A 15,911-nucleotide genomic window follows, 5' to 3' on the forward strand; every position below is an offset into this window, starting at 1 on the left:
ACACACACACACACTAGAGAGACCACCCCATCTGTAGCCACAGGCTATTGTTTTTTTAAGAGTCAATAACTGTTCTGAATTGTTGGAGTGCTTTCTCTCTCCAAAGCTAAAAGCAAATAATAATAAAAAAAACCTCCAGACAAACCAATAGAGCTGGCATGCTGGTCTTCAAGACAGATGTTGTAAATCTCACTGTCAAACACCTTCACATCCCTTTTAATACTTCCCCTTCCTCACGGCGCCATAGGTGGGATGCCTGCCGTGTGTGTGTGTCTGTGTGTGTGTGTGTGTGTGTTTCCTGTATTGTACTGTCGCAGCTGCATGGTTGACTGCAGGCTGTCAATTTCACCTTGTAATGCCTGGAGCCCTCCCAGCCTTGCCCAGTGGCTGCCGTGCTTGAGTGATGTGTGTGTGTGTGTGAGTGATGTACACAGAGGTAATGATTGCTGAGGAAGGAAGCGTTACGTCTCTCCCTCCTTTTGGCCTTTCTTCTTTAACTTGTTTTATTTTTTTTCCTCCCTCACTCCCTCACTCTCTCAGGGTAGACACACACAGAGACACACACACACACACACTCCCTCACTCTCTCAGTCCCACCCTCGCTGGCCCGAAACGCTGAAAATCCCCCACTTCTCTAAAATGGAAAGAAGTGGTGGGGAGTCTAGTGATCGATATCTGTATTTGAGGAGGAGGAGGATGAGGAGGAGGAGGAGGAGGAGGGGGGATTGGAGTTGGCTGTGTGTGCTCACACTGAGTGACTCATCGCTACCCCTCGCAGGGCTGGAGTAGGGCTGTCCGTCTCTGTCTCTGTCCCCCACCCAAACCCCCCACTGAGTGCAGTCGCAACACCCTGGGACGCTCACGCCAAAACAAGAATTCACACTCATACACTCCCTCGCTCGCTCGCACATCGACCGCACAAGAATACACACATTAAAGCAGTTCTGTGCACAAACTCACAGAGATATACACATATGCTCAAGCATAGAAACACGTACGCACACACAGAGTAATGCGTCCTAATATTTCTCTGACCATCATACCAGCGGCCATCTTGTTTGTTCCAGACTCCCTTGTCTCTGCTCTGTTCACACACTCACAGAAATGTACGCATAATGTTCAAGCATAGAAACACGTACGCACACACAGAGTAATGCGTCCTAATATTTCTCTTGACCATCATACCAGCGGCCATCTTGTTTGTGCCAGACTCCTGTGTCTCTGCTCTGCAGAGGCGGGGATGGGGGTCGATTGAGGACGAGACTGGCATCCTAATTGGGGCTCTGGCATCTTTTGTTCTCGCTTGTTATGAGAAGTGCTTGTTTTTCTCTCCTGCGTTTGGTGCCTTTGTGACTGACGTACTGGAGATCTCTCCCTGTGTGATCAATCTCCATCAGTTTTTTTACGATGTCCTCTGAGGTAACTCTACAGGGTGGGCTCTTGGTTGCACTCACACTCACACACACACACACACACACACACACACACACACACACATACATATCTCAGGCTCTCGGTTGCAGTCATGAATAGCTTCTGCCCCACAAGGTCTCATCAAAGGCACTTTCTCTTCAAGTGCCATTGGACAGCATGTTCCAAGATGTGTGCATTGCATGCATGCCCCCCCCCCCTCTCTCTCCCTCTCTCTCGCTCACACACACACACACACACACACACACACACACACACACACACACACACACACACACACTGCATATATAGGCCAAGCAGGGCTCGCTCATGACTCAGTCCCACAGCAGCCCAGTGTAAGAGAGAGGCTCATCAATAATAGATGAGGTTTTACTTTGTCACTACTGGGGGTTATTCTCACATTAATAATTTGCTGGGCAGAGGCTTCAGGATGAGGGTTTCTCTCTCTCGTTCCCTCTCTTTCTCTCTACTATCTCTCCCCTCTGTCTTGCTCTCTCCATCGTCTCCCTCTAATCCCCCCCCCCCCCCATCTCATTCCTGCTTGTCTCACTCTGTCCCACATGTATTTCTTTGCTCTCCAGAAATGACTATTTGTATTCTGTTGCAGTTCCATGTGTTGTTCTCCGCTGCCTTGTAAGGTTATTTAGCTGGCATGAGAATGAAACTATGAGAGGTGTGCTCCGAAGCACTTCTTCTTCTGAACACCCACCACTGCCTCTCGAGTATTACCCCTCCTTACCCCTCCACTCTCTGCTACTATCTGTCGATGAGGAATAGATACTGCGTTTACCATTGAGCCCTCAGCACCCACCTCTGTTTGATTTCCTGGGTATCAACGTGCTGAGCCGCTGAGTAGCCATGGCAATGGAATGTTTGCCTTTGGAATTGATAACAGCCCCAGTTCCTTGTGGGCTCCTTCGGATGAAAGTGTCAGTCAGTTCTGCTTCCTCAACAGGATGTGTTTCCACTGCTTTGGACACCCTTAACAGAGAGGTGTGGCGGCATTATTTTATCATTATTCGGAGCACATTCATCGTCAAGGATCAATGTAATGTGCTTTATTAACATCACTCTGTGGTGTATAACAATACCGAAAAGCAAAAGCATGAGTTTGTACGTCAAATAAATGAGAATAAGGGAATAAGTCATGAAGATCTTTGTGTTGGCGGCGCCTTGTGTGGGTTTCCATGTGTGAGCTGTAATGGCTGCAGCCAGTGGCAGTCAGGAAAGAGGGCCTGGGCTCAGCTCAGCTTCTCCCCCATCAGCAGTTTGGGGCCGACAGTGGCAGGGGGAGGATGCTGAGTGGCTTTACACGGGGCCAGGAATGTCAGGCCCCTGCTGTAAGCCCCTGTCACATGACCCACACCACCACTGACACACACACACACACATTCTCTCTCTCTCTTTCTCTCTCTCTCTCTCCCACTCTCTCGCATGCCCTCTCTTCTCTCTCTCTCTCTCTCACCCTCTCTCTCTCTCTCTCTCTCTCTCTCTCTCTCTCTCTCTCTCTCTCTCTCTGCCTCTGCCCAGGGCTGCTGAATGCCCCATAAGCGAGGGAGAGGTCACAGTTCAAAGTGCAGTTTCCTGAAAAGAGCCGCTTGTCGCTTGAGAAATGTGCAGCGTTAGCCGTACTTAGCGTTGGGAGCAGGCTTAGGGTGGTGTGAGTGTGGACACACCTGACCTCTCCCTCCTGGCGCGTGCATCCAAACCACATCCTCAGGAGTCAAGACGAGTAGGAAAAGTAGTAGATGTTTTAGAAACTGCACTTCTTGGGGGGGGTGTGTGTGTGTGTGTGTGTGTGTGTGTGTGTGTGTGTTGGCTTGCATGTGTGTGTTGGCTTGCTTGCAGGGAGAATGGCAACAACTCTGCTTTCCCTGTGAGAAACAGTCAAGAATAAATAAATGGTAATACACAGCTGTCAGAGGAAGCTGAAAACATTTTTGCTGAACAGTAGAGAACTGGGAAAGAAATAACAATGGAACCTTCATGTGTAATGGCGTTTGAATCAAAGACCACGTACAAAAGCACCTGCAAACACACATTCAAAAGCTATTTTATTTTGCACATACACACACACACACACACACAAATACTCCTCCAGAACCATATTCGGTGGTACTACCAGCATGTCCAAAGAAGCATGAATTCCCCTTCATTCCTGCGTCGACCCCGGGGCTTCTGGGAAAGCGTAACACAGCAGCCAGCCTAGGAGCTCTGCTCTGCTCTCCCGTCCTCTCCCCTTTCAGGGAATTTCCTCCTCTGGTTTTCCCAAAAGTGGGACACGAGGAGGAGATGAGACGGAGCCGGAGAGGGAGGGAGGGGTGCGGCGGCTGCAAGGTGTCTGGGCCCATTAGGACAACTCCAAGTTGAGGCCGTGAAAGCGGAGTTTCCCTTTTTCCGTGGAATTCTTGTTTTCCAAAATCACTCTCTTGTTCTTTTTTTTCTTCTTGTTCTCTCTTTTAAAGCCAAGTGTTACAGGAAGATGAAAGGCAGTGTTGTGTTTTGGTTTGGTCCATATCTGATGAAGATGTCAGCCTGAGCATTTGGGAAACTCACACCCTCCGTGTCTGCTCTCTCTCTCACACTCACTCACTCACTCTCTCTCTCTCTCTCTCTCACTCACTCACTCACTCACTCATTCACTCAGTCACTCTCTCGCTCTCTCTTTCTCTCGCTCTTTGTTAATCTCTCTTTCTTCCTCTCTCTGTTTCAGCGTTTCATCCAGTATCTGGCCTCCAGGAACACGCTGTTCAACCTCAACAACTTCCTAGACAAAGGAGCGTTGCAAGGTGGGTACATTCTCCCTCTCTCCCTCTCTTCCTCTCTCTCTCTCTCTCTCTCTCTTTCATCATCCGTGTCTGTATTTCCTAGTCTTTGCCCCTCTGAGTATTTGTCTCTACCTGTCCTGTTTCTGTCTCCGAGACACACTTCTTCTCCTCTCTCTCTTTCTCGCTCTCTCTCTATTGCGCTCACTTTCCCTCTCTCTTTTGTGCTCTCTATCGCTCTCTCTCTCTCTCGTTTGCTCCCCCTCTTCTCTGTCTGTGTCACACATGGACATCACTCTCACCCGCTCGTGCCTGACGTCCCCCTGTCTTGTGTTGTCTCCTGCAGGTTACGACATGTCCACCTTCATCAGGCGCTACAGCCGCTACCTGAATGAGAAGGCCATGTCCTACCGGCTAGTGGCTGTGGACTTCACCAAGATGAAGAGAGGGTAACACACACACAAACACCACACACACACACACCACAGACACACACCACAGACACACACCACAGACACATACAAGCATACATATACACACACACACACACACACACACACACACACACACCCCTCCACATAGTCAGCCCCAATACCCCAAAGCCCTCATAATGAACACACCCCGGGTGATCCATCGAGCCCCCCAAAAGTAGCCTTCAGGGTTGCCCAAAACAGGCCTTCAGGGTGGTCCCGTCTCTGTCAGATAGATCCCCTCAGCCCACACCTCTCTCTCTCTCTCTCTCTCCCAATATCCTGATTAGTGTTTCTAAAAGCAGAATGTCTGGTGGCTTTTTGGTAACAGACAGGTCCCCCCCCTCTGTGATCGAGCCGCTCCAAATCCTGATTTAGCCCTGCTTAGGAAAAGGGGACCAGGAGCAGTCTCTTATCTGCACCATATTTGGAAACACACACTCCTCTTCTCCCCTCTCCTCTCCTACCCTCTCTTCTCTCTCTCTCCCTCTTCTCCTCTCCTCTACCCCCTCCTTTTCTCCCCCTGATTAATGTTGGTCAAGCTGGAGGGGATCTTTGCAAGTCCGATCTCCTGTCTATTAGCTCCTAAGCCTATTATCTTCAGCTGGTCTCTCATGCTGGTCTGATCCCTGATGTGTCTGTGTGAAGAGTGTGCGTGTCAGGGCCAGTCTGGAACCTCTCTCCCCGTGCCATGGTCAGCCTTGCCCTTGAGTAGACCGCTCTGAACAACCCCCCCCCCCCCCCCACACCCCCTGCCGTAGGGGATAGTCTGGAACATGGTGTTATGTCCCCAACAGAACAGGTGAATTATGACGAGAAGAGGGAACCTGACCCCTTTTTGTCTGTGTGTGCGTGTGTGTGTGTGTGTGTGTGTGTGTGTGTGGGGGGGTGTGTGGGGGTGTGTGTGTGTGTGTGTGTGTGCCTCTCCTGCAGTATCGATGGAGTCATGCGCACCATGACCACGGAGAAGCTGATCAAAACCCTGCCTATCATTCAGAACCAGCTGGACGCACTGCTCGACTTCCAGGTACTTTGAACGCCGATCTGTGTGTGTGTGTGTGTGTCTGCCTGCCTGTCTGCATGTTTCTGTACCAACTAATGGAGCTCTTGAGAACCGGGCCCAGTTGCTTGTGCAGAAATCTTTCAAAACCATGTGACACACTTGAACTTAAGTGACAGGACACAGTCTGAATGTGCCAGAGCATATTGGAGCTTGGAGAGTTCTGGGAGACACTTGTACTAAAATTAACATATGCCTGTGTGTGTGTGTGTGTGTGTGTGTGTGTGCGCGTGTGTGCGTGTGCGTTTGTCTGCGCGCATCTGTCCAGGCGAATCCCAACGAGCTGACAAATGGTGTGATCAACGCCGCCTTCATGCTGCTCTTCAAAGACTCCATCCGCCTGTTTGCCGCCTACAACGAGGGAGTCATAAACCTGCTGGGTAAGAGCGCCGAAGACCGCCACGTCCTCCCCTCTGCCCCCCTCCTCCTCCTCCTCCTCCTCTTACCAGTGTACGTATCAGTCCATGCCAGCACAGTCTGTAGTCTGTGGCCACCAGCGAGGATCACTGCCAAAAGTGAACAGCATAAAACCTGAAGGTTTCTGCAGTGATGGATCGTGGGTAGCCAACCACAGGTCACACACTGTCGCTTTGCTATGCACAGTCAACATAAAGATGTCCAATGTCCTCGTGGGCGTTCACTGGCATTTATTTACTGGTTACTACTAAAGTGGAAGTAGCGGGTAGGAAGGCATTTGGGTGGTGTCTTAGACCGACCACGTCACTGGTGCCCACTGGCCTTTGGTCGAACACATACCACTTCCATGCCCACATCCACGGCTGAAGTGCTCTTGAGCAAGGCACCTAACCCCGATCACTGCTCCCCGGGCGCCGCCAAAGGCAGCTCACTGCTCCGGGTTAGTGTAACTTCTCTTCACTGTGTGTGTTCACTGGGTGCTGTGTGTGTCACTACCCTGGATGGGTCAAATGCAGAGGTGGATTTCAGAGTGTGTGTGTCTACACCACCTCTGCCATAGAGTTACTTTCAGTTTCACTACCAATGACGTGTAGACTTCGGCGATTAACTGCATGTGAATTACACTGATGCCGGATTGGGGGCTTTTTCAAGTGGACTTGCCCTGTGTACACGTCCTAGTACACTTAGTACACTTTACCCTGTGTACATGTCTGTGTGCACTTCTGCTTTCTATATTAAGCAGCACAGCTAATCAAGTCAGGTGTTCTTCCTGTTTATGTTGCTGCATTGTGTTTCATATTAGGATATAAAAGGAAGCACCTCGTTGGGTGGTGTCATTGACGTTATTGGCCAGTGTAGCTAAACTAGCAAAGCAGGGTGGTGTCAGTACCAGGGTCATAGTTTCAATTCCCACGGAACACGCACTTCTGTACATACTTTAGTCTAAGTAGCTTTAGGCTCAGTATACTTTACTTATTCATGTAAGAATGTATTGTTGCATGGCAGTAATCCTTAATCTAATCCAAATATCAATTATGTCTGGCAACATTTACTTTTATTCCAATACTATACTGGTTGATTAGTTTGCTGGAAATAATGTGGAACCAAAAATGTAATTGATTCTTGCTTAATTTGCTTTGAAGAAGAGTACGAGTTTTACAGCATTGTGTGTGGTGCAGTGCTTCTATGCTGAGTTGTGGATGCCCTTGACGGTGCTAAATCACTTAAGGTTTTATTTTTCTCCCCAAATGCACCAAGTGAAGTGGCTGTGCTTAAGAGGGAAAATAACTCTCTTCATAATCTGACACTCTCTCTCTCCCCCTTTTCCTCCTCTTCCCCTTTTTTTGTTCCTCAGAGAAATATTTTGACATGAAGAAAAACCAGTGCAAAGACGCCCTGGACATTTACAAGAAGTTCCTCTACAGAATGACCAAGCTCTCTGAGTTCCTCAAAGTGGCTGAGGTACAGTGAGCCTTTTGATGCATGGACCTATATACTAGCAATTATGTTCTGTTAGTCGCACAGGAAATGCACACTTTCAACACTGACATAATGGATCTTTACCCGAATCTAGCAGGCTTTTTTTGTTTTTTTCTCTCTCTTTTTCCCGCTTGCTCAGATTATATAGTAGTCAGTGGATGGACATGTTGTTATCTTAAAACGCTCCCCTTCTACATAGGCTATTACAGATGAGAGGATTTTTTTTTTTTAATAAAGTGGAACAGAAACATCTTCCACCATTTGCCTGTGTGCCACTGCAATTAGACACACACACACACACACACACACACACACACACACACACACACACACACACACACACACACACACACACACACAGCCAGAAACCTTTCCCCTATGGCGCTGTGAGTTATTAGAGCTTTTCAGTTCTGAAGCCTTTTAGCATAAGTGACTTCAATCAATGGGGCACTCACAAGGCCTCCTAACCTATCTATAAGAAAAGATCAGGGACTCATACAGGGCCCTCATCAGAAGCAGCCAGGCATGCGGCCTCCGTGAACGCACTCCCCAGCTCGCTCTCCTCCTCCTCCGTTCGCCATCCAGACTGGAAGAGATTTCATTTCACGCGCCTGCAGACCTATACAAGCTGTTAGCCGCTGTCACTCCGCCCTGCAGTCACTTTGAGAGCCTTTCAATCTCAGCAGCCCTACGGCTGGTCTCAGGCCAGTTATGATGTGATAAAAGATTATCTTCAAGTTTTAAATATGCGCCAAAACCGCTTGTTCACTTCCTGTCGAGGGGAAAGCAAATGAAGGTTGGTTGCAGTTTTAGATGTGTTAAAAAAAAAAAAAAAAAAAACAATTCTAGGAATAATGCAGGTTCCTCATACAAACTAAACTCCTACACACAGCTAGGGCCGAGATAGACTTGCTTCTTCCTCTTCTAATAAATGGTCTGCGAGGAGCATGGTCTTAGAAATCCCAACACAACTGCCTTACACACACACACACGACTCCCTCATACCCAGCGGCCCCCCCCTATCTGGCCCTGCCCTAGTCCTTTACCATGGAGAGGCCGCGTCCCTTGGAAAGACCCACACCCTCAGGGAGATCAGCCTCACATTTTAAACCGTCCATTTATACAATATTTCAGCCACCCCCACCTCCTTTCATTCGTCTTGTCTCTTTCTCTCCCCTTCCCCCGCTTTCTCCTCTCTCTCTCTCTCTCTCTCCCTCTCTGCCTCTCCATCTCTCTGCTTTTCTCACTCTCTCTTTGCCTTTCTCTCTCACTCTTTCTCTGCCTTTCTCTCTCTCTCTCTCTCTCTCTCTCTCTCTCTTCCCCTCTCTCTTCATCTCCCTCTCTCTCTCTCTCTCTCTCTCTCTCTTTCTCTCTCCATTTCTCCCTCTCTCTCTCTCTCTCTCCCTCTCTCTCTCTCCCTGTCGAGTTATGATCTGGCTGCATATGTATATATATGCACAGTAATCTTCTCAAAGGGCTCTAAGCTGTGGCGGTCCCGTGGGGTCCTTTGCCAGTAGCTTCTCAGTCTTCCCCTTAAAATAAACCAGGATGGAGGGAGACTGTTCCGTTCTCTGCTGAAGCTCTGTTCTCACACAGCGCTCTCTCGCTCTCTTCCTCCCTCCATATCTCTCCCTCTCACTCACTCTCCCTCTCTCTCACTCTTCCTCCCTCCATTTCTCTCCCTCTCACTCACTCTCCCTCTCTCTCACTCTTCCTCCCTTCTTTCTCTCTCTTTCTTACCCCCCCACCATCTCTCTCTCATTCTCTCTCCCTCCCTCTCACTCTTGCCTCCTCTCTCTCACTCTTGCACCCTCTCTTTCACTCTTTCTCCCTCTCTTTCTCCCTCCCTCTCTCTTTCTACCTCCCTCTCTCCCTTCCTCTCACTCTTTCTCCCTCTCTCTCACTCTTTCTCCCTCTCTCTCACTCTTGCTCCCTCTCGCTCACTCTTGCTCCCTCTCTCTCACTCTTTCTCTCCCTCTCTCTCTCCCTTTCTCTCTCTCTCTCCCTCCTGGATTTGATAGTTATGGTTTAAGACTCCCCCTCCCCCTCCCAGAGCTCATGAGTTTCCACAGTGCTTTGCTGTCTTATTCCTCCTCCTCTTCCATCACCAACTTTCTGATTTAGTTACTGTTTTTCTTTTTTTTTCTGATACAGACAGGTTGGAATTGTTGTCAAGTAGACTTTTCATTCTCTTGGAAAGTTGTGCCAGAGAATATATTATCATATATATTAAGTAATATGAAGTCGCAAACCCAGTTATTTTCACTTTAGCTTCGCTGGGAAAAGTTTGACGTTATTTGCCTGTTATGAAATTCAAATATTTAGTTTTTGTTTTGATTTCATTTTGTTTTCTTTCCTTTTGTTGTTTGTGTTGAAGTGCTTTTAACTGTTTGCGTCCACAGTAATGTCACCTGTCTGAGACACCATTGCATATCACGGTCCTCTGTGTTTCAGTGCATTTGTATGGGCATGCCTGAGCTCCCCGTGCTTCAGTTGTGTTCTCATTTCACTGCATGAAGTAATGAGCCTTTATTTTTTTTATGTTTTCTTTTTGTTTTATGTTTGTTCTTGTCTCCTCCTCCTCTTCCTCCACCACCTCCTCCTCCTTTTTTGTTTGTCATGTTCTTTTGTTTTTTGTTCGTTTTTTTTTTTTTTTTTTTTTTTTGGATTTGTGACACAGCAAGTTGGGATTGATCAGGGAGACATCCCAGATCTGACTCAGGTCAGTGTGCATCTCATAGCCAATCCTCTCCTCTCTCCTCTCCTCTCCTCTCCTCTCCTTCTCTCCTCTCTTTTCGGTTTCCTTTCCTAGACTTCACCCCTCGCTCATTTCTCCTCATACCACAGTCTACCCACTTTCCTCCAGTTTGGTCATCCTCTTACTGTTTGTGTGTGACTCGCTGTGTGTCTTTCCCTCCTGACCTCCTTCCCTTTGACCTGTAATCTCTCTTGTGTGACTCAAAATGTCCTCGTCCTCATTCCCTTTCGAAATGTCCAAATGTTTGTTGCTTTACATGGTGTTTTTCATGTAATTATTATTTATTTCATCTTATTTTGCATAGAAACCATCTAATTTCGATAGGTGTCCAAAACAGGAAAGGGCTTTAATATGATGACCGTTTAGGCAGTAAGAAGTCGAAGTGCGGTGTTAATGCAGCAGTCTTGCCTTGTTTGTTTGTTTGTTTGTTTGTTTGTTTGTTTATTTGTTTGTTACTTCTCTGATGTGATGTCTGGTGCTGTTCCTGGGCGGGTAGTTAGGCGGGAATGCTTAGCGTTTGTAACGGCGCTCTCGTTGTTCTTGTTGCAGGCTACTAAAGGACCATATCTTGTAGGTGGTGGGTTATATACTGCTTGCTATTCTGGCTTTGTGCTGCCACAAACCTAGTTTGTGCTTGTCCTCGTGGGCGTAGGGTCATGTCAATCGTCCCTTGTTATGGCTAACCCACATGGCCTGTGTTTTTATTTATTTATTATTTACTTCTCTCTTCAAACCCAAGTTTGAACGCATGTTGCCTTTGCTAATGCTCTTGCTCGGAAATCAAAGGTTGCTTGAATGAATTAAGACCCCAAAAAATACCAAAAACCTTGTCAAAGGATTTGTTTTTTTGGAATGGCAGCAAGAAGCAGCAAAGGACAGACAGTCTGTCTCCTTTTCTTGTTCCCCCATTGGTTATATTCCTTGTAACGTTTTTACGGATGAGCCCTTCTCCTCTCTCGTCTTGGCGTACAATATGGCGTTCAGTGGCAGCCCCATCCCCCTATCCACCAGCTCGCCCCAAATTTTGGCTTCTCTTTCTTAGTTGAGTTATTACAGTGCAAGATTTCTCCAGAGGTGTCTGGTGGAAATGATCCAGACCCTGAGACCAGTATTGGCAAGACTATGTATTTAAAAAAAGTAGCGAAAGAGTAAAAGAAAATAAAAAGAAGCCTTCCATTTGTTTTTCATTTTGAAACGAATGGATTTCAATCTGCTGTCTAAAATAAGCCGATTGTGTTTACGACGGTCAATTGGCAAGTCCTTCAGAAGGAAGACACTTTGTGGCGGCCATATTTGCATTGACCTTCCCCAGAAGTGCGGCTTCAAACAGAGGAATCGATCTCCGCGTCGTCCCCTCTTCTAAGCACACGAAGGCTCTAACACACATGCACACTTAACTTCGAAAAGTCATTTTCGCATGCCTTTGTAGTGATTTATTCTTTGACTTTTTTTTTCTTTTCTTGTGAGGATTGTGGATCTACTAACCCAACTCCTTTAGCTGATGTGGTCATCAGACTAAGTTTTGGCATCTGAGCCTGCCTGCACAGAGTTACTGGCATCCCCGTGCCTGACCGCAGTGGAGTGTGTGTGTGTGTGTGTGTGTGAGTGAGTTTTGGCCGAGGAGAGAGGGGCCATCTATAAGAGTGCATGTTTTCTCAAACCTCCCCTCCTCTTCTCTCTTCTCTCCTCTCCTCTTTTCCTCCGTCGTTGTCCCACGGCTTACCAAGCCTCTTTTCCTGTGTTGCTGTCTCTCCTTTCCCTGAAAAACTTGTGAACATGATATCTATATGTGTGTGTTCTGAATGTGTGAATGCTTTAATGTGTGCGTTTGGTTATCTGTGTGTGAGAGTGTGGAGTTCTGCTGGAAGTGTGTGCGTCAGTTCTTGAATGTGAATGAGGTGTGTGTGTGTGTGCGTGCGTGCCTGTGCCTATTTTTGAACGTGAGTGACTGTAAGTGTGCGTAATTAAAATAGATGTGTGTGGATGTCTTGTGTTTATTATGTCTGTGTGTCTATCCGTGTGTCTGTGGTTTGTGTGTGTCTGTCTGTGTGGGTGTGTGTGTGTGTGTGTGTGTGTGTGTCTGTGGTTTGTTTTTGTGTGTGTGTGTGTATGCATGTATGTGTGTGTGTGTGTGTGTCTGTGGTGTGTGTGTGTGTGTGTGTGTGTGTGTGTGTGTGTGTGTGTGTGTGTCTGTGGTGTGTGTGTGTGTGTGTGTGTGTGTGGGGATGTGGTAATTCTCTGACCCCCAGCCCTCTGTGCCCTCCCTCAGGCTCCCAGCAGCCTCCTGGAAGCTCTGGAGCAGCACCTGGCCTCTCTGGAGGGCAAGAAGACCAAGGACTTCTCCGCAGACACCAGGTACACCTGCCACAGGGCAGAACACACACACACACACGCACACACACAAATAACACACACACACACACACACACACCAGGTACACTGCTTCCAGTCGCACTCCCAGTGCGCGCCGACCTGCTTCTGTCAGGCCGCAGACACTCTCAGAACAGGAGGGGAATTCGCTAGAGTTGGTGTGGTCTAATTCTCTGTCTCTGTCCCCAATTTCTCTTTGTCAACTGTTGCTGGTCTTTCTTCACGATTGTCTCACACACTGTTTCTTCTCACTTATCTGTCTCTCGTTCTCTCCTCCTCTCCCTTACTTTTATTTTTATCTCTCTTTTGTGACCACTCCTTAACCATTCTCCTCCCTCCTTCTCCCCCCCACCCCCCTTTTTCTCTCTCTCTCTTTCCCTCTCCCTCCTCCCTCTCCCTCCTCCCTGTCTATCTCCTCCCTCTTTTCCCTCTCTTTCCCTCTCTCTTTTCCCTGTCTATCTCCTCCCTCTTTTCTCTCTCTCTTTCCCTCTCTCTCCTCCCCCCCCCCTTCTTTTTCTCTCTCTCTTTCCCTCTCTCTCCTCCCTGTCTATCACCTCCCTCCCACAGGGCCAACACCCTGTCCAGCGCTGTGTCGTCCCTCTCCAACACAGGCATGTCCTTCAGCCGCATGGATGAGAAGGAGAAGCAGCAGGCGCTGGAGGAGGAGCAGGCCCGCATCCAGGCACTCAAGGTGGGCCACAGGAACACTCACAGCCCCCCAGGACCTCCGGTGAGGACAGTTCACCAGAGCCACCACTGCCCTCAAGCAAATAAATAACATGCCTTTGATTATTAACTTTTGTCCTGGGGGGGGGGGGGATATGTGGAAGTTGGTGAAACCTGAGTATTGCCACAGTTGAGCTGGCGGCTTACTGGGATTACTTGCATGGTCGCTGCAAACATGGCAACAACATGGATATCCTGTAAGCTGCTGTTATTAAGTGTGCTAGTAGAGCAATAGCCAATGAAATACTACACCTTCGAGCCACTACTGTACACAGGGGAAGGATAGTGTATGGATTGAGGTATTCTGTATGTTAACTTATATGTTAGCATAACTCGCTAACCAAAATATTTTAAACCATCCTACAAGCTATTGAGTTGCAATTGCACTAACCAGCTCCACATTATAATTTCATTATATGTTAATCAAGTATCTCGAACACGGGCACAGAGGCGCTTCCTGAAGCGTGCTATTCGACTGAGCTGAGGAGAGATCAGTTTGTGGATTAGACTCCTAATTAGTGGTGGATTCCACACACTCCAAGCTGCCAGTGGAATTCAGATTAAGTATGACTGACTGCTGATTTATTGATGCAAGACCTCAAAAGCCCCAAAAAATTGCAGAAGCGCATCCACCCATCAACACCAATGCCCCCAAAAGGAGCTCCGTTCTCCTCCATAGGAGCTGGCCCTCTGGGCTCCCATTAATATGCCTTCATTGAGAGAGGATTGGTTTCTCCTGTGTGTGTGTGTGTGTGTGTGTGTGTGTGTGTGTGTGTGTGTGTGTGTGTGTGTGTGTGTGTGTGTGTGTATATATATATATATATATCCGGTATAATGTTTAATTGTCTGAGCTCTATTTTGACTGCTAGCTATATGCTTAGCAACGCAACCTTCACTACATTCCAGAGCAATAGATCAGTGGTTAAGCCATACGTTCTGAAATGGTTCTGGATGGCTCAAGGTTATTCCCCATAATCTTTTACCCTACGTACAGTTGCGTTGGTACATTATGTACCTTCTGTATTTACTTTGCTTGAGGAGCAGAAATTACAATGCTCATGTTTGTGCTTTATGAAACCGCATACATCTGATAAAACGCAAATATCAAGGCCACCGCCTGTGGGACTCCTCCCCGCCATCTCTAAAGGCCAGAGCCATCGTTATTGCTACGCCAAGAGTCCTTAGCAGCAATATAGCCACCCCCCCATTGCTTTCACTACGCCATGGTACAAATTATGAACATTCCTCTAACATGATGATGAATTACAGTCCCCTTCCACTTGCTCAAAATGGAGCTAATTGTTTGCTAATCCCGATTATCCATGCTGTGTGGGCTCAAACGGAGTGGTTGGCTCAACTTGGAAAAATCCCTCATGGAGAACTTACTCTACTACATGCTCGCTCTCTCTCTCTCTCTCTCTCTCTCTCTCTCTCTCTCTCATTTCAGTCTGTATCAACTCAACTAAATCTTGGCTACACGAAATGGCATCACCATGCATAATGTATATTTCAGTAAGCATTTGCAAGAATTGTGTATTGAGTGGAAAAAGGTTGTGTGTGTGTGTGTGTGTGTGTGAAGGGAAACTGACTGACATGATTCTCTCAGTCGAGTTGTCATGTCTCTCCATCTGAGATGCCTCTCCCAGAATGCCTTGCCTGCGCTCAGCTCGAGGCCTCCTGCACCTGCTCTTCTGGGTCGGTCGGTCGGTCGGTCGGTCGGTCGGTCTGTCGGTCGAACTCTCCCCGCTCTCCCACATCAGTGTGAACCCCTCAGCCAGTCTCTCCCACATCAGTGAACCCCTCAGCCAGTCTCTCTGATCCGCCTGAGAAGCGCTGGGTTTCCCCCAGAGGGGGTTGGGATGAGTTCTCAGGGCCCTTGGCCAGCATCGCTGGTGCAGCGTCACAGGGAACATTGTGTCCCAGCAGCACAGGTGCTGAATTTAGCCTGGGTACTGAGAGTGCCCCAGTCTCGTCAATGATTGCCCAGGGGGAGAGAGGGGAGAGGCGGGCAGGGCGTGCCAGGCTCATGCTGCCCTGGGTCTTTGGCAGGGTTGTCCTCCATATTGGACAGAGAGATGAGCAACACTGACCTCAGTCTCTGTATTTTTTCCTCTCGCTCATTCTCATCCACTCACTTAGCTTCTCCTACTGGGCTGTCTCTCTCTCTCTCTCTGTCTTTATTTCTTTCTCTCTCTCTCTCTTCATTTCTCTGTCTTTTACTTTCTCTTGGAGTCTCTAATTCTACCTGTCACATGTCCCTCAAAAGCTTTCGATGTTTTTCCCACAGTTGCTATCTCTTTACACACTCAACCACACGCAGACAAACATTCTCTCTCTCTCTCTCTCTCTCTCTCTCTCTCTCTCTCTCACTGACTCAAACACACACACACACACACACACACACACACACACACACACCCACCTTGGCTCACTGT

The 15,911-nt window shown here is 48.0% G+C and overlaps 1 protein-coding gene across 6 annotated transcripts in view; it reads left to right on the plus strand.

Moving 5' to 3' along the window:
* Positions 1–15,911, plus strand: part of LOC308382325 (phosphatidylinositol-binding clathrin assembly protein) — a 63,048-nt gene that overhangs the window by 21,003 nt on the left and 26,134 nt on the right. For 3 of the 6 annotated variants that reach the window (XM_080860042.1, XM_080860046.1, XM_080860047.1), the window contains exons 3-11: positions 4,145–4,220; positions 4,543–4,645; positions 5,600–5,693; positions 5,995–6,106; positions 7,498–7,604; positions 10,303–10,344; positions 10,930–10,950; positions 12,650–12,735; positions 13,318–13,480. In XM_080860042.1, coding sequence (XP_080716168.1) covers positions 4,145–4,220; positions 4,543–4,645; positions 5,600–5,693; positions 5,995–6,106; positions 7,498–7,604; positions 10,303–10,344; positions 10,930–10,950; positions 12,650–12,735; positions 13,318–13,480 — 804 coding nt within the window. The remainder of the gene's footprint in view (positions 1–4,144; positions 4,221–4,542; positions 4,646–5,599; positions 5,694–5,994; positions 6,107–7,497; positions 7,605–10,302; positions 10,345–10,929; positions 10,951–12,649; positions 12,736–13,317; positions 13,481–15,911) is intronic. The other 3 variants (XM_080860044.1, XM_080860043.1, XM_080860045.1) reach the window with 3 other exon arrangements.

This window comes from Sprattus sprattus (assembly GCF_963457725.1).
Source record: "Sprattus sprattus genome assembly, chromosome: 21".
NCBI lineage: Eukaryota > Metazoa > Chordata > Actinopteri > Clupeiformes > Clupeidae > Sprattus > Sprattus sprattus.